The 20,802-nt window shown below is 34.4% G+C and overlaps 1 protein-coding gene across 1 annotated transcript in view; it reads left to right on the top strand.

Moving 5' to 3' along the window:
• The window catches only part of LOC148949541 (neprilysin-1-like), a 205,334-nt gene that overhangs the window by 120,341 nt on the left and 64,191 nt on the right, over positions 1–20,802 (top strand). Inside the window, exon 8 of the mRNA XM_089093571.1 lies at positions 9,676–9,884. Coding sequence (XP_088949697.1) covers positions 9,676–9,884 — 209 coding nt within the window. The remainder of the gene's footprint in view (positions 1–9,675; positions 9,885–20,802) is intronic.

Genomic DNA, 20,802 nt, shown 5'->3' with positions numbered 1-20,802 from the left:
CATAAATATCTTCATTTCAGCCTAATTGTGTAGGTACTAAAGGAAAATTGAACATTTTTTCTGATTTTGTGTGTTTTCGCAAGAAAATAGCTTATCTTTAGCAAACTTAGCCATAGCTAGTTGAAACTGTGCATAAATATCTTTATTTTTAGCCTAATTGTGTAGGTACTAGAGGAACATTGATCATTTTTTATGATTTTGTTTGTTTTCGCAAGAAAATAGCTTGTCTTTAGTAAACTTAGCCATAGCTAGTTGAAACTCTGCATAAATATCTTCATTTTTAGTCTAATTGTGTAGGTAATAAAGGAACATTGAGCATTTTTTCTGATTTTGTTTTTTTTCGCAAGAAAATATTTTGTCTTTAGCAAACTTAGCCAGAGATAGTTGAAACTCTGCATAAATATCTTCATTTTTAGTCTAATTGCGTAGGTACTAATGGAACATTGATCATTTTTTCTTATTTTGTGTGTTTTCACAAGAAAATAGCTTGTCTTTAGCAAACTTAGCCATAGCTAGTTGAAACTCTGCATAAATAACTTCATTTAAGCCTAATTGCGTAGGTACTAAAGGAATATTGAATATTTTTTGTGATTTTGTGTGTTTTCGGAAGAAAATAGCTTGTCTTTAGCAAACTTAACCATTGATAGTTGAAACTCTGCATAAATATCTTCATTTCAGCCTAATTGCGTAGGGACTACAGGAACATTGAACATTTTTTTTCTGATTTTGTGGGTTTTCGCGAGAAAATAGATTGTCCTTAGCAAACTTAGCCATAGCTAGTTGAAACTCTGAATAAATATCTTCATTTAAATATAATTGAATAGGTAATAAATCAAAATTGAACATTTTTTTGATTTTGTGTGTTTTCGCACGAAAATAGCTTGTCTTTAACAAAATTAGCCATAGCTAGTTGAAACTCTGCATAAATATCTTCATTTTTAGTCTAATTGCGTAGGTACTAAAGGAACATTGAACATTTTTTCTGAGTTTGTGGGTTTTCACAAGAAAATAGCTTGTTTTTAGCAATCGTAGGCATAGCTAGTTGAAACTCTGCATAAATATCTTCATTTTTAGTCTAATTGTGTAGGTACTAGAGGAACATTGAACATTTTTTCTTATTTTGCGTGTTTTCTCAAGAAAATAGCTTGTCTTTAGCAAACTTAGCCATAGCTTGTTGAAACTCTTCATAAATATCTTCATTTTTAGTCTAATTGCGTAGGTACTAGAGAAATATTGAACATTTTTTCGGATTTTGTGTGTTTTCACAAGAAAATAGCTTGTCTTTAGCAAACTTAGCCATAGATAGGAGAACTTGAACATTTTGCACTTCTTCGAGAAAACTCTGAATTAAAATAGAGTTCCTTATGTTCATGTTGAATATTCACATTCAACGTATAACTTTTTGAATATTTTATGAAAAATTTGGAACAGATCTTTAAATTTTTGATTTCTTTGAGAAAAACCAAATCCAAATTTAAGAAAAATTTTAAACAAAATGAGACTTTGATCTTCATGAAAAATAATCACAATCATAGTATTGCTTTTTCTATCTTCCATCTAAAAATTTAGAATAGAACTTTAAATATCTTTATTTCTTTGGGGAACTTAAAACTGAAGTGGAATATTTTTATTTTCTCTGGAGAAATTAGAATTGAAATGTGATCTTTGGTAAAGTTCAGAAGAGAATTTGAACTTTTCTTCACTATGTCGAGAAAATTTTAATTGAACTAGAACTTTTTATCTTCCCTGAAAATATTCACAAGTATGGTATTACTTTTTCTATCTTCCCCGGATAAATTTAGAATTGAACTTTAAATTTCTTTATGTCCTTGTGAAATAAATAGGTGAAGTGGAAGATTTTTATTTTCGCTGGTGAAATTAGAATTGAATTGTGTTCCTTAGTAAAATTCAGATGAGAACCTGAACTTTTCTTCACTTCGTTGAGTAAATTTTATGTTGAACTAGAACTTTTTATCTCCCGGTAAAATATTCACAAGTATAGTATTACTTTTTCTATCTTCCACCGAAAAACTTAGAATTAAACTTTAAATTTCTTTATGTCTTTGTGAAATAAAGAACTTAAGTGGAAGATTTTTGTTTTCTCTGGAGAAATTAGAATTGAATTGTGTTCTTTAGTAAAATTCAGAAGGGAACTTGACCTTTTCTTCACATTGTTGAGGACATTGTAAATTGAACTAGAACTTTTTATCTTCCGGGAAAATATTCACAAGTATGGTATTACTTTTTCCATCTTCCACCAAAAATTATAATTGAACTTTAAATTTCTTTATGTCTTTGTGAAATTTAGAACTTAAGTGGAAGATTTTTATTTTCTCTGGAGAAATTAGAATTGAAGTGTGTTCTTTGGTAAAGTTCAGAAGAGAACTTGAACTTTTCTTCACTTCTTTGAGTAAATTTTAAATTGAACTAGAACTTTTTATCTTCCTTGAAAATATTCACAAGTATGGTATTACTTTTTCTATCTTCCACCGAAAAATATATAATTGAACTTTAAATTTCTTTATTTCATTGTGAAATAAAGAACTTAAGTGGAGGATTTTTATTTTCTCTGGTGAAATTAAAATTGAATTGTGTTCTTTAGTAAAATTCAGAAGAGAACTTGAACTTTTCTTCACTTCGTTGAGGAAATTGTAAATTAAACTAGAACTTTTTATCTTACATGAAAATATTCACAAGTATGGTATTAATTTTTCTATCTTCCGCCGAAAAATTTACAATTGAACTCTAAATTTCTTTATGTCATCGTGAAATAAATGACTTAATTGGAAGATTTTTATTTTCTCTGGTGAAATTAGAATTGTATCGTGTTCTGTAGTAAAATTCAGTAGAGAACTTGAACTTTTCTTCACTTCGTTGAGGAAATTGTAAATTGAACTAGAACTTTTTATCTTCCGGGAAAATATTCACAAGTATGGTATTACTTTTTCCATCTTCCACCGAAAAATTTATAATTGAACTTTAAATTTCTTTATGTCTTTGTGAAATTAAGAACTTAAGTGGAAGATTTTTGTTTTCTCTGGAGAAAATTATCATTAAAGTGTATTCTTTTGTAAAGTTCAGAAGAGAACTTGAACTTTTCTTCACTTCGTTGAGAAAATTTTAAATTGGACAAGAACTTTTCATCTTTCATGAAAATATTCACAAGTTTGGTATTACTTTTTCTATCTACCACCGATAAATTATAATTGAACTTTAAATTTCTTTATGTCTTTGTGAAATAAAGAACTGAATTGGAAGATTTTTGTTTTCTCTGGAGAAATTAGAATTGGAGCGTGTTCTTTGGTAAAATTCAGAAGAGATCAAAAACTTTTCTTCACTTTGTTGAGAAAATTTGGAACATTATTTAAAATTTTTTCACCCCCTTGAGAAAAATCTGAACCGAAGTGGAAAATTTTTATATTATTTGAAAAAATGGATTTGATTAAAAATTAATTTCTTTTTCATAGAGATAGGGGTGGAAAAGATAAGTACTTCAAGTTCCAAAATGGGTTTAAGAGGGACATTAAGAAAGTAACTTGCTCTGAAATAGTCTTTGAAAAGTATTTCTTGGTGTTGAGGTAACCAAAAAGCTGTAAAGTATAGTTGTGGGTGAAAAAGATAAGTACTTCAAGTTGCAAAATGGGTTTAGGAGGGACATTAAGAAAGTAACTTTCTATGAAATGGTATTTGAAAAGTATTTCTTGGTGTTGAGGTAAACAAAAAGGTGTAAAGTATAGTTTCGGGTGAAAAAGATAAGTACTTCAAGTTGGAAAATGGGCTTAGGAGAGAAATTAAGAAAGTAACTTGCTCTGAAATGGTCTTTGAAAAGTATTTCTTGGTGTTGAGGTATCCAAAAATCTATAAAGTATAGTTGTGGATGAAATAGATATTTACTTCAAGTTGGAAATTGTGTTAAGGAGGGACAATATGAAAGGAACTTGCTGTGAAATGGTCTTTGAAAAGTATTTCTTGGTGTTGAGGTATTCAAAAAGCTGTGCAGTATAGTTGTGGGTGAAAAAGATAAGTACTTCAAGTTGCAAAATGGGTTTAGGAGGGACATTAAGAAAGTAACTTGCTCTGAAATGTTCTTTGAAAAGTATTTATTGGTTTTGATGTATCCAAAAAGCTGTAAAGTATAGTTGGGGGTGAACAAGATAAGTACTTCAAGTTGGAAAATGGGTTTAGGAGGGAAATTAAGAAAGTAACTTGCTCTGAAATGGTCCTTGAAAAGTATTTCTTGGTGTTGAGGTATCCAAAAAGCTGTAAAGTATTGTTGCGGGCGAAAAAGATAAGTACTTCAAGTTGGAAAATGGGTTTAGCAGGGACATTAGGAAAGCAACTTTCTTTGAAATGATCCTTGAAAATTATTTATTGTTTTGGGGGTAACCTAAGAGCTGTAAAGAATATTTGCGTTTGAAAAATATAAGTACTTCAAGTTGGAAAATGGTTTTAGGAGTGACATTAAGAAAGTAACTTGCTCTGAAATGGTTTTTGAAAAGTATTTCTTGGTGTTGAGGTATCCCAAAAGCTGTAAAGTATAGTTGTGAGTGAAAATGATAAGTGCTTCAAGTTGGAAAATGGATTTAGGAGTGACATTAAGAAAGTAACTTGCTCTGAAATGGTCTTTGAAAAGAATTTCTTGATGTTGAGGTATCCAAAAAGCTGTAGAGTATAGTTGAGGGTAAAAAAGATAAGTACTTCAAGTTGGAAAATGGGTTTAGGATGATCATTAAGAAAGTAACTTGCTCTGAAATGGTCTATGAAATGTATTTCTTTGTGTTAAGGTATCCAAACAGCTGTAAAGTATTGTTGGGATAGAAAAAGATAAGTACTTCAAGTTACAAAATAGGTTTAGGAGGGACATTAAAAAAGTAACTTGCTCTGAAATGACTTTTGAAAAATATTTCTTGGTGTTGAGGTATCCAAATCTGTACAGTATAGTTGTGGGTGAAAAAGATAAGTACTTCAAGTTAGAAAATGGGTTTAGGAGGGACATTAAGCAAGTAACTTGCTCTGAAGTTGTTCTGAAAAGTGGATGTGGAAAATAGGTTCTGGAACTTGTTCTGAAAAGATATAATAAATCCATAAAAAAGTATAAAAAAATGGAGCGGGGACTCTTTGGGGGGCCCGGGGAGGGTGTTTGGGGATCCGGGGGCCCTTGAGGGCCGGGTGGTCCTTTGGGGGCCCGGGGGGCCTTTGAGGACCAGGGGAGGACCTTTGGGGGTCTGAGGAGGGTGTTTGGGGGACCCTTGGGGGAGGGTGCCCTTCTGTGATCGAAATTTTTACTTTTTAGTTTACTTTTTTTTTGCGGCGCATCCCTGCGGCGCATCCCTGTGGCGCTTTCCTGTGGTGCCTCCCTGCGGCACATCCTGCGGCGCTTTCCTGACCCGCGGCGCATCCCTGCGGCACATCCTGTGGCGCTTTTCTGGCCCACGGCGCATCTCGGTCGTGCTTCTCTGGTCCGGGGGACCGGTGGTGGCCGGGGGTGGACCTTTGGGGCACAGGGAGGGCCTGTGGGGAACAGGGAGGGTCTTTGGGGGTTTGGAGGGGCATTTGAGGACCGGTGGAGGGCCTTTGGGACCCCGTTGGTCCTTTGGGAGCTCGATGGGCCTTTGGGGGGCCCGGGGATGGTCTTTGGGGGTCTGGGTGGGCCTTTGGGGGCGCCGGTGGCCCTTTGGGAGCTTGGGGGCCTTTGAGGACCGGGGGCTTCCTTCGGGGTTGGGGTAGGAGGATTGGAACCCTTTGGGCTTGGGTTAGAGGACCTCACAACACTGTTCATATGAAACTTGTGTATTATAACGACCACAGAGTTTCACCATTAAATTCTCTTCTAAAATCTCTTCAAAAATCTTCTTTTAAAATGTCTCTATCTGTTTCGCCGAAATAGTTCCATAACCTGTCTAAAACGGTTTCGCCCAAATAATCCCTTGACGTAAATTCAACGTGTTCCTTTGTTATTGGCATCTCTGCGCTAATGCATTTCAAATTAATAAGAAACCTTTTCGCGCGCTAAAACAATTCATCGCTAAGATGCTTCTTGCCTAATTGTTTCCATGGCCTTTGGTTATTAATATCCTTTGGAGTTCGACCAGTAGAACTGTTCCCGAGGCAAAGACATTTATGATTTGGATCTAGTCATTGAGATCTGTTTCTATGCGAAAATTTTTTAGGTCTGACAGACGCTTTCCTTGATGGATTGATCTGTCAAGAACGGAGTACTTAATTGGGGGTTACAAAGGGGACTTATTGATTTACGATAGGTTTCTTCAAAAATACAAAAGTACTTTCTGTGTGTTCCTTTTGTTTGGCATCTCTGCCCTAACGCATTTCAAATTTCTAGGAAACCCTTTCCTACGTTAATCTCTTCATCTCATAAATTTTCCTAGCTAAACTATTAGGGTTTCGTTAGAATATCAATTTATCTCTCCAACTTAAAGCTCCGTGAAGCCGTATTTAAAAATAGAATTTCTATCTCTTTAGACTCCCGCATAATTCCAAGATAACAAGTGATGTCAATTATAATTCCTGACACTAAAGATCAATGAAGCCCTATTTAAAAATAGAATATTGATTTTTCTCTCTGACCTAAAGAACGTTTATCCCTCAGACCTAAGATTAAAGAAGCCTTAATGTTTCTTAATTCTCCCCTTCGTGAATCAATAATTTCCCCTAGCGATTATGTAAATCAAGTTCACATGTGCGACTCGTGACCGGACCTCGTGTTTTTGGTTTTTCCCTGTGATAAAGTTCCTTTTTTTCCAAGTGATAAATTTCATTTTTTTTCATTCTCAGTGAGAAAACCATAAACCACGTGGTCCTGTCACCCTGTTTTTCAAATTCTCACTGACAAAAACCATAAAACATCCATAATTTGATGTTGACATCCGAGAAAAACATCAAATAAATCAAACAACACACATAACCATCCATGAAAACAACCATAAATGTGACAAAATTCATGTTTTTCCATGTGAGAAAATTCCTGTTTTTTCATTCTCACTGAGAAAACCATAAACCACGTGGTGCTGTCACAACCTCCTGACCCCTTTCTACTTATCTCACAATTTTTATTGGATGCGCTTGTGGAAAACAGATTGTCAGGAAGGGGAGGAAGGCTAGTTGCCCTACATCCATTTTGACTCTTAAAAGGGAAATAGAATTATACATTTCCAATCAAATAAGTTTCCTCTAAAGTCCAAACAACCACACCTTCCATAAAAAGCTTAGATGCCCCCGGGGCACAACTTACAACCTTGGCCCCAGGCTCTGGGGGGGGGGTTAACTCCAAAAGCCTTGCTTTGTCATCTTTGAACTGCTTTTGAACAAATGACTATCTCAAAATTTCAGTAATAAAGCAGATCAAAAAATATAAATTTCTTAATATAATAGCTTAATAGCTATAATAGCTATAATATATAATTATCACTTTTTAATCTTATTTTAGAACAAACTTATCTTGTCTTGTGTTTTTTTAAACAAAAATATCAGTTTTGCGTTTACTTTCCCATTGAAGACTAAAAGGTTATTCTAAGCCTTTCATCCTACGACGTTAAATGATAAAATACGGTTAAAATGTTTAAACTTTTTTAACTTTAATAAATAAAAAATTATTAAAACTTTAAGGAATAAATATCAGTATATGTATACTAAATTGACAATCCACAGCCATTTTTTTCAGTAAAGTGCAAATTATGTCCTAGTCTTGAGAAGGTAGGGGGGTTGTCAAAGGCATAATTTCCAGACCTTTCAACTACGCTGATCAAAATGGCGATCTCAAAATTTTGATTACATGTGTTTTGGGAATTGATGGGCACGGGAGGCTTGTTGCCCTCCAATCATTTTTTACTAATAAAAAGGGCACTAGCTTTTACAATTCCCGATCGAATGAGCCTTTTTCGAAGTTTCTACGACAACAAATGGCCATCTCAAAATTTCTATCAAATCTATTTCGAGAAAAAACAAGCTGTGAGGGGGGTATACAACCTTCGATCCCCCTCAATCTTAAAAATGACACTAGAACTTCTGATTACTAATCTAACGAGCCCCTCCGAAGGTTATACGAACACCCTTTCTATATCAACCTTATATGCCCCCAGGGCATAACTTACAACCCCTGAGGACTGTACCGGGGTTGTCATCCCGAAAAACATAATTTTTGGACCTATCAATTACGTTGAACAAAATGGCTATCTCAAAATTTCGATTGGATAAGTTGGGAGAAATTGTGGGCGTGTGAGGGGGCTAGTTGCCCTCCAATCACTTTCGACTATTAAAGAGGGCACTCGCTCTTTCAATTTCCAATCAAATAAGCTCTTTTCGAAGTTTCTACGACAAAAATGGCCATCTCAAAATTTCCATAACATGCATTTTGGAAAAATACGAGGGGTTGGGGGGGGGGTATCCACCCTTCGATCACTCTGAATCTTGAAAAAAGGGGACTAGAACTTCTGTTTATCAATCCAATGAGCCCCTCCAAAGTTTATACGATCACCCTTTCGATATAAACTTTAAAAATAATTTCTGAGACCACACTGGCTAATCATGATAAACAAAAAATCGCGAAGAAAGGAAGAAAACGAGGACAATTAACAGCCAGTGAAAAACTTGAAAAATTATGCAAATACTTCGGTTAAGACCTCCGCTTGACCGTCCTCAGTGCAGAATAAAACTGATAAAAATATAAAAACCAAACCTTAAAATAAAAACACAAAACCAAAATTGGACGACCCTTTCCTAGTAACGGTGAAAGGGTTACCCTTTCACCGTTACTAGGAAAAGGTCGTCCAAGTTTAGTTTGGTGTTTTTATTTTAAGGTTTGGTTTTTATATTCTTTTCAGTTTTATTCTGCACAGAGGACGGTCAATCGAAGGTCTTGACCAAAATATTTGCAGAATTTTTTAACTTTTTCACTGGCTGTTTATTGTCCTCGGTTTCTTCCTTTCTTTGCAATTTTATGTTTATGATATAAACTTTATATGTCCCCAGGGCATAGCTTACAACCCTTACCCTGAAGACTGTGGGGGGTGGGGGGGGGAGGGGTTGTCATCCTCAAAGACATAATTTTCGGACCTCTTAACTACGCTAAACAAAATGGCTATCTCAAAATTTTCACTGGATGTGTTTGGGAAAATGGTGGTCGTAAGAAGGGGGTTAGCTGCCCTCCTCTTACGACTATAGAGGGCTATAGGGCGGGGGGTTGTCATTTTCAAAGACATAATTTCAGATCTTTCAACTATGTTGAACAAAATGGTTATCTACAAATTTTGATTGAATGTGTTTGGTAAAATGGTGCGCGTTGGAAGAGGATTAGTTGCCCTCAAATAACTTTCAACGTTTATACGATCACCCTTTCTATATAAACCTTAAATGCCCCCAGGGCATAACTTACAACCCTTGTCTTGAGGTCTTTATGGGGGGGGGGGGAGGTGTTATTTTCAAAGACATAATTTAAAGAGTACTAGCCTTTCCAATTTCCAATCGAATGAGCCTTTTTTGAAGTTTCTACGACGACTCTTTCGATACGAAGTTCTCTGGTCTAAAAAAAAAAAAAAAAAAAAAAAAAAAAAAAAAAAATATATATATATATATATATACATTGTGCCCACATCGCTCTTTACTTAGGGAGTGCTCTTGCGCTGCCTATGATAACAATAATAGCTTTATTTTTATTTTTAGTTGACTATGAAAGAAGCAGATAGACTCGATGCCGGAGCAATTCATAAGGAATATACTTTACCCGAGCTACAGCGGCATATTCCCAAAATAAAATGGAGAACTTTTTTAGAAACTATTATTGTTCCTGTAATGGATAACGAGAAAATTGTGGTTTATGCTAATACTTATCTTAAATCAATGGCAGAATTGCTGAAAAGAACAGATTCAAGGTTAGTAAATATAATTTCTTTAAAGCCAAACTGAAGGCATTTCAGATTTATATATTTATAGGGAATTTTTATAGGGAAAGTAATGGATCTAGTTAGGTGAATAAATATTTTACAAATTTTCTGGAGTTGGCTGTTGAGATGACTTCTATAAGTTTCAGGCAAATAGTTCAACCATATTCCTTGAAATATTAATTGGAATTTGATCTGCATCTTAGCCTGTTATATCATTATAAACTAAAATTTTTAATTAGCGTAACTCTTTATATGGAGTCGCCTCAGGTACATTGGTGCTCAAGTGAGTTGTTAGTATTAATAGTTGTAATAAATTTTGAACTTTCTTTAGCATTTTGAAGTAAGTAGTTGAGAAGTCTCAAATGACATTTTAAGAATCAACTGAAACATTAACTCCAAAAAATCTATTAAAGCTTATTATCATAGACTAAATATTCTCTTATGAAATTAATGAGATTTTGTCAGGAAAATGATTGCCTACAAGTAGTATCCCATTTCTGCTTTCTGTGACATGCCCTCCCTTTTTCCATAGAATTTCTACAGCAGCCCTCTGACGTAACGACAAACCCTCGCCTTTAAACGATCAGATAGAAAAATAAACCATGGGATTTCCGTGGCATGCCCTCTGACGTCACGGCACACCCTCGATCAATTCTGCAGCATCCCAAGGAGGTTAACATGGGATTTCTTCAACATCCCTGTCCCTTTTTCCCACTGTATAAAGATAATTAACAGTAAGTTCAACGCAAATGATTTCTGGCTCTCCATTCTCGGTGCGAACAAACAGCTCCTCCTACATACTGTTTCAGAAGCGGGTTACTAATGTTAGTTCGTGTCAGCGGTCCAAGTACCGTGGAATAGTGTTTTGGCAGAAACTGTCTCAAAAGGCCTTTGAAACAAACTCGAGACTTCGAAACCTACTTGTAATTCCTAAAAACATCAAATAATAACATCACACTTCTAATTACGATTTTCATATAAGTATTGAAATATATCAATTTAAATTAGTTTTTTTAAAATTTAGTGTTCCAACGTTAAAGGCAAGTTTCGCGTTCAAGAGAAATCTGACTTGTCTACCCGTGAAAAGATCAATGTCGCTTACGTTTTTACGTTCTCCGGATCATTGTCACCTCGATCCGGGTTTTTATAATGGGTGAGATAGGGAACGATCATACTGTCCATTATTTATATGCTGTGCTTTTTCCATAGGATTTCTGCGACATGCCCTCGCTTTTTCCATAGGATTTCTACGACATACCCTCTGACGTCACGGCATCCCTATTTCTAGCGGTCAGCTGGCAAGATTCCCGTGAAATCCCTAGGAGAAATAAAATGGGATTTCTGCGACATGTCCTCTGACGTAAAGACACACCCTCGCACTTTAAATAGCATGGGGATTGTAAAGGGGTCAGATAGGGGAGCCCTAATCCCTCGTGCCTGTGCAATACTGTCCCTGTTTCTAGTGGTCGGCTGGTAAGATTACCACGACACACCCCTCTGGATCCCAATTACGCCACACGACACACCACGTTTTAGACGGTCAGGTCTAAGGAAGACACAATTTTATGTAACCTAGCATCAGGACCCATGGGAAACCCCCGATTGTAACCCAGCACTGCGCATACCTTATGTGAGTTTACCTAATGGTAACGCAACCATCACTGTCACATAATAACTTTTTGACATTTTATTTTTCGACCGAAAAGCTCAAAGCGTTTTTATTTCTTTTAACTTAATGGCGGTGCACACTTTATGTAAGGTTAGCGCACGACTTACGCAATGACCGCACACTTTTGTGTAATGACGGTGTGCATCACTGTCACATAATACCTTTTTTGGTATTTTTCACCCGAAATGTTCAAAGTATTTTTTTTTATTCTTTATTTCGTTGTCCTCACTGGGACTTGAAGGGTCAATCCCCTTTCAATGGAACAGCGCTCTAAGCAATAGCACTAAACCGCCATTCCCTACATACTCTATTAAAGAAATATTTTTAATAAATAACACATCCCCGTGACGTCAACACACACACCTCTGGCTATTCCTTAACATATATGCCAGGATTCCGAGCTCCTTACAGCCTTTCTCCTTGCCATGTGCAAAATTTACGATGCAGAACGCGCAGAGGAAATATTTATATTTTTAGACTAAATTGCTCTAAATGTATTTTAAGCGATGAAGACTTAGAGAGGTTTAAATTGAGTAAACACCTTGATCGTGCTAAACAATAAATCTTGAAAACACAGATTTTGTAAACAGAATATTTTTTAATTTCAAACAAATTATCAAACAATGGTTAAAACAAAGAAAAAGCGGTTAAACACACAACAAACATAAAAATAAAAGGTGAAAATATAGGGCTTAGGGGGCCAATGTTTCGAGTATTTTTATTATATTATTTAATATTTTTCGTTGTTTTCTTCGGATCTAATAGATCCAGGCTTACATTCAAACATGAGAGCGGAAAGGCACTACTGCATCATTTTCACACACATCTAGGTGTAATTTTGACTAAGGATATGCTAGTATTTCAGGATTTTCAACAATTATTTATCATAATTTAACATTTGTTTCATATATTTAATATATTCTAGGGTTTATAGCCCAAGTTCTGAGAATTTTTAATATGTTATTTTATTATTTTTCATTATTTTCCCCAGGTTTAATAGATCCAAGGGTTTTAAAATTCAAACATGAGTGCCAAATGGCACTGCGACGCTGTTTTCACACACATCTAGGGGTAATTTTGACGAAGGATATGGTAGCACCTGTGGTTTTTTCAACAATTATTTACCTTATTTTAACATTTGTTTCATACTTTTAATATTTTCTAGAGCCTAGGAGGCCAATGCTTCGACAGTTTTAAGATATTTTTTTAATATTATTCGTATTTTCCCTCGAGTTTAATAGATCCAAGGCTTACACAATTCAAACGTGAGAGTGGAATGACACTATGAGGCCGTTTTCCCACACATCTGGAGGCATATTTGACTAAGTATGTGCTAGCACCTGTGGATTTTTAACAATTATTTACCCTGTTTTAGGAGTTGGATTCGGTATATTAAAAATGTATGGAGCTAGAGTCAAATCGATTATAAATTACAAATTTATTTCAAAGAACCTTTAAAACTCTGAAGTTTTAAGGATTTTGAAGTTGGAGTTCTACGCCCCCCTAGAATTCATTTCCACAGGGCAAGGTTGATACTAGATGCATATTTTTAGTCTTTGTTGAGGTATTTCCGAGAACCCTTAAAGAAAATACATTGTTTCTTTGAGTGCAAGTTAGATTTTCGCCCCCGCCCCACCTTCCATGGTAAAAATTCTTTAACACGTCCATCTTAACTATTAAGCCCTAGAACATGTTACTCCATGAAAATCACGCCACAGTACCATTATTTGACTGCACCCACACCCCCTAACTATCATTCCTAATACATTTTCAGACATTTCTTGTTAAAAATTATGCCTCAATCCGGTGATTCAAATTTCCCAAGCCCACCCCTACTTGATAAACCATGTCAATTCACACCACCGTGGCATTAAACACCTCCCCATCCGTCAATCACGTGGCACCATCCCTCATCACCCCCCCCACCCGAGGACAGTTTCAACCGTTTCACTCCGAAAAATAAGCTAGAGAATCTAAATTAAACAGTATACTTTATGAAAAGGGGAAATCGGCGTTTCATTGCTAGAAAGTGACACTCCAAGCAATTCACGCCACAGTATCATTATTTGACCGCTCTTCTGACGCCTTCTTCATTTTTCTTAAGACATTTTCAAACATTACATTTTAAAAATTATACTTAAATCTTTTGATTCAAGTTTTTTCACAAGACAAGCCTTTCATAATAACCTCCGAAACACCCCCACACCACCACGGTATTACACGCCTACCATCTACGTAGAGCACCCTATCATCATTCTATAGGAAATTTTTAACTTTTTAACCCCAAAAATAAGCTGGTAGATCTAAATTAAACACTTCTTTATTTGAATAGCAGAACTCGGTATATCATTGCTAGAACGTGATACTTCAAGCAATTCACGCCACAATGCCACGCTATTATTGCTCCGTGACATCCCCTTCATCATTCCTAAGACATTTTCAGACATTTCTTGTTAAAGATTATGCCTCGATCCGCTGATTCAAGTTTTCGCAACCCAACCCTGCATGATAAACCATGTCAATTCACACTAATGTGGAATTACTCCATTTTGACATATTTCCATTGAAAACGCAACAATTCTACATTTCTTGTGGATAAGCGCATAAAACCTCAACACTAAAGTGCTTTGATGTGTTGTATTTTATGCTGTAAGTCTTATCAAAACCCTTTGCAGCCTTTGAGAGTGTTTCCACCTTTTTCAAAAATCAAATTTTCTTCAATAGAATACAATAATTAAATTAGAGGCAAAATTCTCAAAGATTTTTCACTGATGCAGTAAACAACCAAGATTTTCTAACATTTTCGGCCCTGACTCTTCACAAAATTGAGAAGTTGTTTGACTACTAGCACCCATACACCAATCTTATTATATTGAATTTTTCATTTTTACGTATTTTCATAAAAAAGAAAGAAATTTTACATTTCTTGTGGATAGACGTGTGAAACCTTCACCCTAAGGTTCTTTAATGTGCTGTATTTGATGCTGTAACATTTTCTCTTCTTCGAAAAAATCTAGAACAGAACTTAATCTTTTTCTCTTCTTTGAGTAAATTCAGAATCAAAGTTTAACATTTTTCTCTTCTTTGGAAAAATTCAGAATGCAAGTTTCACATTTATCTTCCAGGACAAATTCAGAAGAGAACTCGAACATTTATTCTCTTCTTTGAGAAAATTCAGAACTTAAGTGGAACTTTGTCTTCTTTGAGAGAACTCAGGACTGATCTGTAACTTTCTTCCCTTGTTGGGGAAACTCAGGATTGAATTTTATCATTTTTTCTCTTCTCTGGAAAAAATTCAGAATTGAACCTTAACTTTTTTTTCACTTTCATGGAAAAATCCAGAAGAAAAGTTGAACTTTTTTTTATCTTTGTTGGTGAAGCACAGAACCGGAGTACATCTTTTTCTCATTTTTGAAAAAAATCAGAATTGAAGCGTAACATTTTTCTATTCTTCTGAAAAATTCAGAAGAGAGCTTGAACTTTTCTTATCTTCTTTGAGAAAATGGATAATTTAAGTGGAACTTTTTTCTTCTTTGAGGAAACTCAGAACTGATGTGTAACTTTTTTCTCTTCTCAAGAAAAAATTCAGAATCGTACCTTAGGATTTTTCACTTCCACGGAAAAATCCAGAAGAGAAGTTGGCCTTTTTTTCTTCCTTGAAAAATTCAGAACAGAAGTGAAACTTTTTTATCTTCGTTCTTCACTTCTCTGAGAAAACTCAGAACAAAAGAATAACTTTTTTCCTCCTTCTTCGGAAAAAATTCAGAGTCAAATTATAACTTTTTCCATCTTCTACTGAAAATTCAGAAGTGAAGTGAGACTTCTTTCTCTTCACTGGAAATATTAAGAAGTGAAGTGAGACTTCTCTTTTTTCTTTTAGAAAATTTAGAATTGTACTGGAACCTTTTCTATTCTTTGGAAAAATGCGGAATTAAAATGTAACTTTTTCCTCTTCCTTCAGAAAATTCTTAAGAAAATTTGAACTTTTTTCTCTTTGTTGAGAAAATTCTAAACTAAAATGGAACTTTCTCTCTTCTTAGGAAAACTCAGAACTAAAGTGCAACTTTTCTTTCTTCTACCAAAAATTCAGAGTTGAAGTTTAATATCTTTCTATAAATTGGAAAAAAAAATTCACAGTTGAAAATTAAAATTTTACACTTCTATGTGAAATTCAGGAAAGAACTTTACGTTTTCTTTATTGCTTTGATAAAACTCAGAGCTGAAATAAAACTGTTTTTATAAAATGGAAAAAATTCAGAATTATAACAAAAATTTTTCCATCTTCTCTCGAAACGTCACAGGTGAAAGTTATGTCCTTTCATTTAAAAAATTCAAAAGAGAATTTCAAACTTTTTTTATGTTCGCTTAGAAAATTTCGAACTAAAGTGGAACTCTTTCTTCTTTAGAAAAAATCAGAGTCGAAGTATAGCTTTTTCCATCTTCTACCATAAATTCAGAAGTGAAGTGAGACTTCTTTCTCTTCACTGAGAAAATTTACAAGTGAAGTGAGACTTTTTTTTATTCTCTGAAAAAATTAAGAATTGAACTTAAACTATTTCTATTCTCTGGAAAAATTCGGAATCGAATGTAACTTTTTTCTATTCCGTGAAAAAATTCAGAAGAGAACTTGAACTTTTTTCTCTTCGTTGAGAAAATTCCGAACTAAAGTGGAACTTTCACTCTTCTTAGGAAAAGTCAGAACTAAACTGTATTTTTTCTATCTTCTACCGAATATTTAGAGTCGAAGTTCAACTTTTTTCTCTTCATTGGAAAAAATGTCAAGTAAACATTAACATGTTTCCCTTCTGTGGAAATTTCAGAAGACAACTTGAATTTTTCCTCACTTCTTTGAGAAAATTCAGAAACAAATTGGAACTTTTTTGGCTAATTCAAATTTTTGGCTAAAAAGCTGACATATCGAGCCATAACTCCAGAATAGTAAATAATAAAAACCCCGCTTAACATCTAAAAAGAAAGTCAATGTTATTCTTCAAAATTTATATTCTATACATAATTGTTGTTTTTTAAGGCAAACTTAGTAACAACGGTATTTATCCTCAAAAACGTAACCTGGTACCACTAGGAGCGCACTTTGTGTATTTTGTTATTAAGTGATAAATTTTGCTTTTTTTGGTATATTTTTTAGTTTAAAGCAGAAATATAATAAAAAATATAATAATTATAAGTCTAATGACATTTTTATTTTAAAATATAAAAGTCAGGAATATAATAGATTATATTCAGGAGATTATTTTGTTGGGGTTCACGGTCTAATAATAGGATTTTCCCTATTGAACTATTATTTATACGTCGTGGAAAGGTAGCATGGTCTTCGAAAATACCTTAATGCTAGTGATGAGATTTTGTTTTCCAGAAAATTCGAAATTATACAATTTGACGGGTAAATATTCTTATTTTTAACATGGGAACTCACCAAATTGAGTCTAAGCCATTGGCGGGTGCTAAAACAAAACTCGTGAAAATTTTTGGTGACGAGGTTTAGTTTTTGTTAAATGTCTTAGGATAGAAAACTAATTTTTTCATACTTCATCCTAACGATTCATTCTATGCGCTAGCAAAATCTTGATTGTTAAACTTCATGTCGAAACCACAGCTACCTCTATTTCAAGCATCAAATATTCTTGGAATTGCTCAAAAAAGAAAAATAGCCTAATGCCAATTATCACCTAATTATCACCATTAACCAGCTCAATGGTTCACCATTAACCAGCTAACCGCATCATGCGATGCGGGGCTCAACAAATTTGGCAAAAATGACAGCAACAAAAAACACGTAGGCTATAAAATAAAAAAATAAAAGTGACACCACCCTCTTACAACCAATAAGAAATACAATATATATTACTACCCATTTTGTTTTATACAAGCTGGCCCAGCTTAAGTACCAAGCCCGGCTTATGTACCACCGTGGTTTCATAACCAACTAAGTCATTTAACCGGCTTGATCTATAACCAACTGAATTTAGTAAAAAAAATCAATCATCACATACATAGAAAGAAGAAAGAGTCACAATAGGAGGAATAATAATGTAATTATCAATAAATGATTCTTAATTGAGTTAATCTTTAAGAATTCAACCATTAGGCGTTTGAATTGCAAAGGAATGACAGCCCAATGCCATAAAAACAACCCGAGGGGTACACCATACTCTGGTAGATGCCACTAGAGAGTTAAAATCACATCGAACCCTTATGTTCTCAAAGTATCGTGGGCAATATGGCGAGCTGTCGGACACAAAAATACGAGACTAAAGTAAAGGCAATGAGCTAAAGTAAAAGAAGCACATGCAAGGATGTAAAAAATCTAAGATTTAAGAAGGATTTAACAGAAGAGGATTTGCAAGCTTCACAACTAGTCTGGCCGTCTCTTCAAGATATTAACTAAAAAAACAAGTTTTTTTTAACTGAAAGTAAGGAGCGACATTAAAACTTAAAACGAACAGAAATTATCCCGTATATGAAAGGGGCTGTCCTCTCCTCAACGCCTCGCTCTTTACGCTAAAGTTTGATACTGTCTCACAACTTTATTTTTTAAAACCATGAAAAAATTTAGAGTAAAGAGCTATGCGTTGAGGAGGGGTCAGCCCCTTTCACATACGGAATACTTTCTCTTCTTTTTAAGTTAACGTTGCTACATACTATCAGTTAAAAAAAACTTGTTTTTTTTTTAAGCTAATTTCTGAACGTTTTTGAATTAATGCAGCTTTGATTTTGGCTCACCGTACATAAATAATTAAAACGAAATTTGTATATTTATTTTCCTTTTTTTGGCTAATTGGCTTTCTCGAAATTTTGTTCAGACGTAACTTACGAATTAACTTACGTAACGAATTTCTATATTCGTATGTTTTTATTTCGTATATTAGGGAGTATTGACTAGGGGGCGAACCCCTTATATACGTAGTAAATTCTGTTTGTTTTAAGTTATAATGTTGCTCTTTACTTTCAGTTGAAAAAACTAGTTTTTTTATTTAATTTCTGATCGTTTTTCAAAAAATGCTGGGAAATCCAGCGCCCCCTTCATAGAAATGTCCCTTCCCCTAAGGAAACATCCTTCATGGAAGGATCCTCCCCCGTAACCCCTCCTCCGACACCCCATTCCCCATCATAAGAAGATCCCTCCTGAAACGTCTTTACACTTCCCATTAACGTATACTATATGTAAACAATGGGCAAAGTTCATAACTTCCTCGGGAACTGTGGGGGATTAAGTCATCCTCAAAGACATATTAATTAGATTTTCGACTATGCTGAACAAAATGACTATCTCAAAATTTTGATTGGGTGACTTCGGGAAAAAATGAGCGTGGGAGGGGGCCAAGTTGCCCTCCAATTTTTTTTGGTCACTTAAAAAGGGCACTAGAAGTTTTAATTTCCGTTCAATTGAGCCCTCTCACGATATCCTAGGACTACTGGATCGATACGATCACCTTTGGGAAAATAAAAAAAAAACAACTAACAAAAAAAAAAAAAAATATACACGCATCCGTGATCTTTCTTCTGACAAAAAACACAAAATTCCACATTTTTGCAGATAGGAGCTTAAAACTTCCGCAGTAGGGTTTTCTTATACGCTGAATCTGATGGTGTGATTCTTATTAAAGTTCTATGACTTTTTGGGGGTGTTTCTCCCTTTTTTCGAAAATAAGACAAATTTTCTCAGGCGCGTAACTTTTGATGGGTCGAACTAAACTTATTGAAACTTATATATTTCAAATCAGCAAAAAAATATAATTGTATTGATGTATCTATGGGTATCAAAATTCTAGTTTTTAGAGTTTCAGTTACTATTGAGCCGGGTCGTTCGTTCGTTACCACGTTACTTACAGTTCGTTATCACGAACTGTTTGATTAATTAAAAAAACTTCTCCCACAAAATAAGTTTTTTAAAGAAAACTAAAAAACTCCATTAAACAACAAATAATTTACCTAGCGTGAAACTACCACAACTCAGAATCGATAAATAAATGAAACCCAACACGAACAGAAATTACAATAAATAACCGAGTCAAACTCAAAACGAGCAGAAATTAACATAAGTTGGGCGCAAAACCCTTATGCCTTCTCAAGGCCAGAACAAAATTTGCAGTTTACTGACAAAATATAAATGTTTTTACTTTTATAACTTTAATAAATCAAATAATATCAACAATTTGATTACTAAATATCAGTATATGTATATTGAACTGACAATGCACATTCATTTGTATTTTTTTAGTAAAGTGCAAATTTTGTTCTGGCCTTGGGAAGGCATAAGGGTTTTGAGCCCAACTTATGTTAATTTCTGCTCGTTTTGAGTTTGACTCGGTTATTTATTGTAATTTCTGTTCGTGTTGGGTTTCATTTATTTATCGATGCTGATTTGTGGTAGTTTCACGCTTGGTAGATTATTTGATTTCTTTTTGCTAATGTTTTGTTTAATGGAGTTCTTTACTTTTCCTTGAGAAAATTATTTTGTGGAAAAAGCTTTTTTATTTAATTTCTGTTCGTTTTGTATTAGTAGAGGAGGGGGTCCGACTCCGACGATCACCACGTGGTTTATGGTTTTATCAGTGAGAATGAAAAAACAGGAATTTTCTCACTTGAAAAACCATGAATTTTGTCACATTTATGGTTGTTTTCATGGATGGTTATGTGTGTTGTTCGATTTATTTGATGTTTTTCTCGGATGTCAACATCAAATTATGGATGTTTTATGGTTTTTGTCAGTTAGAATTTGAAAAACAGGAACTTTGTCACATTTATTCACATTTATTTATTTAACAGCAATTCATGTCTGTTTTATGGTTTTCTCAGTGAGAATTAAAAAACAGGAACTTTGTCAAATTTATGGATGTCAACAGCAATTCATGTCTGTTTTATGTTTTTCTCAGTGAGAATTTGAAAAAAACTGGATGTTTTATGGTTTTTGACAGTGAGAATGGGAAAAACAGGAATTTTGTCACATTTATGGATGGTTTTATGGTTTTTGTCAGTGAGAATGAAAAAACAGGAACTTTCTCACTTTCATGGATGTCAACAGCAATTTATGTATGTTTCATGGTTTTTGTCAGTGAGAATGGAAAAACAGTATTTTTCTCACTTTGCTGTCAGTCATTAATCAAATTGTTTCCGGGCAAAGTTTAGTAATGTCTGACAGGTACTGCTCCAGGAATAGATCCAAGTCATTAATGTCTTTGCCTCGGGAACAGTTCTACTGGTCGAACTCCAAAGGAT

Source organism: Artemia sp. Qi Xiang Cuo, chromosome 8 (assembly GCF_049724085.1).
Source record: "Artemia sp. Qi Xiang Cuo chromosome 8, ASM4972408v1, whole genome shotgun sequence".
Taxonomy (NCBI): Eukaryota; Metazoa; Arthropoda; class Branchiopoda; order Anostraca; family Artemiidae; genus Artemia; species Artemia sp. Qi Xiang Cuo.
Note: the sequence above shows the minus strand (reverse complement) of the source record. Positions and strands in the feature narration are given on the sequence as shown.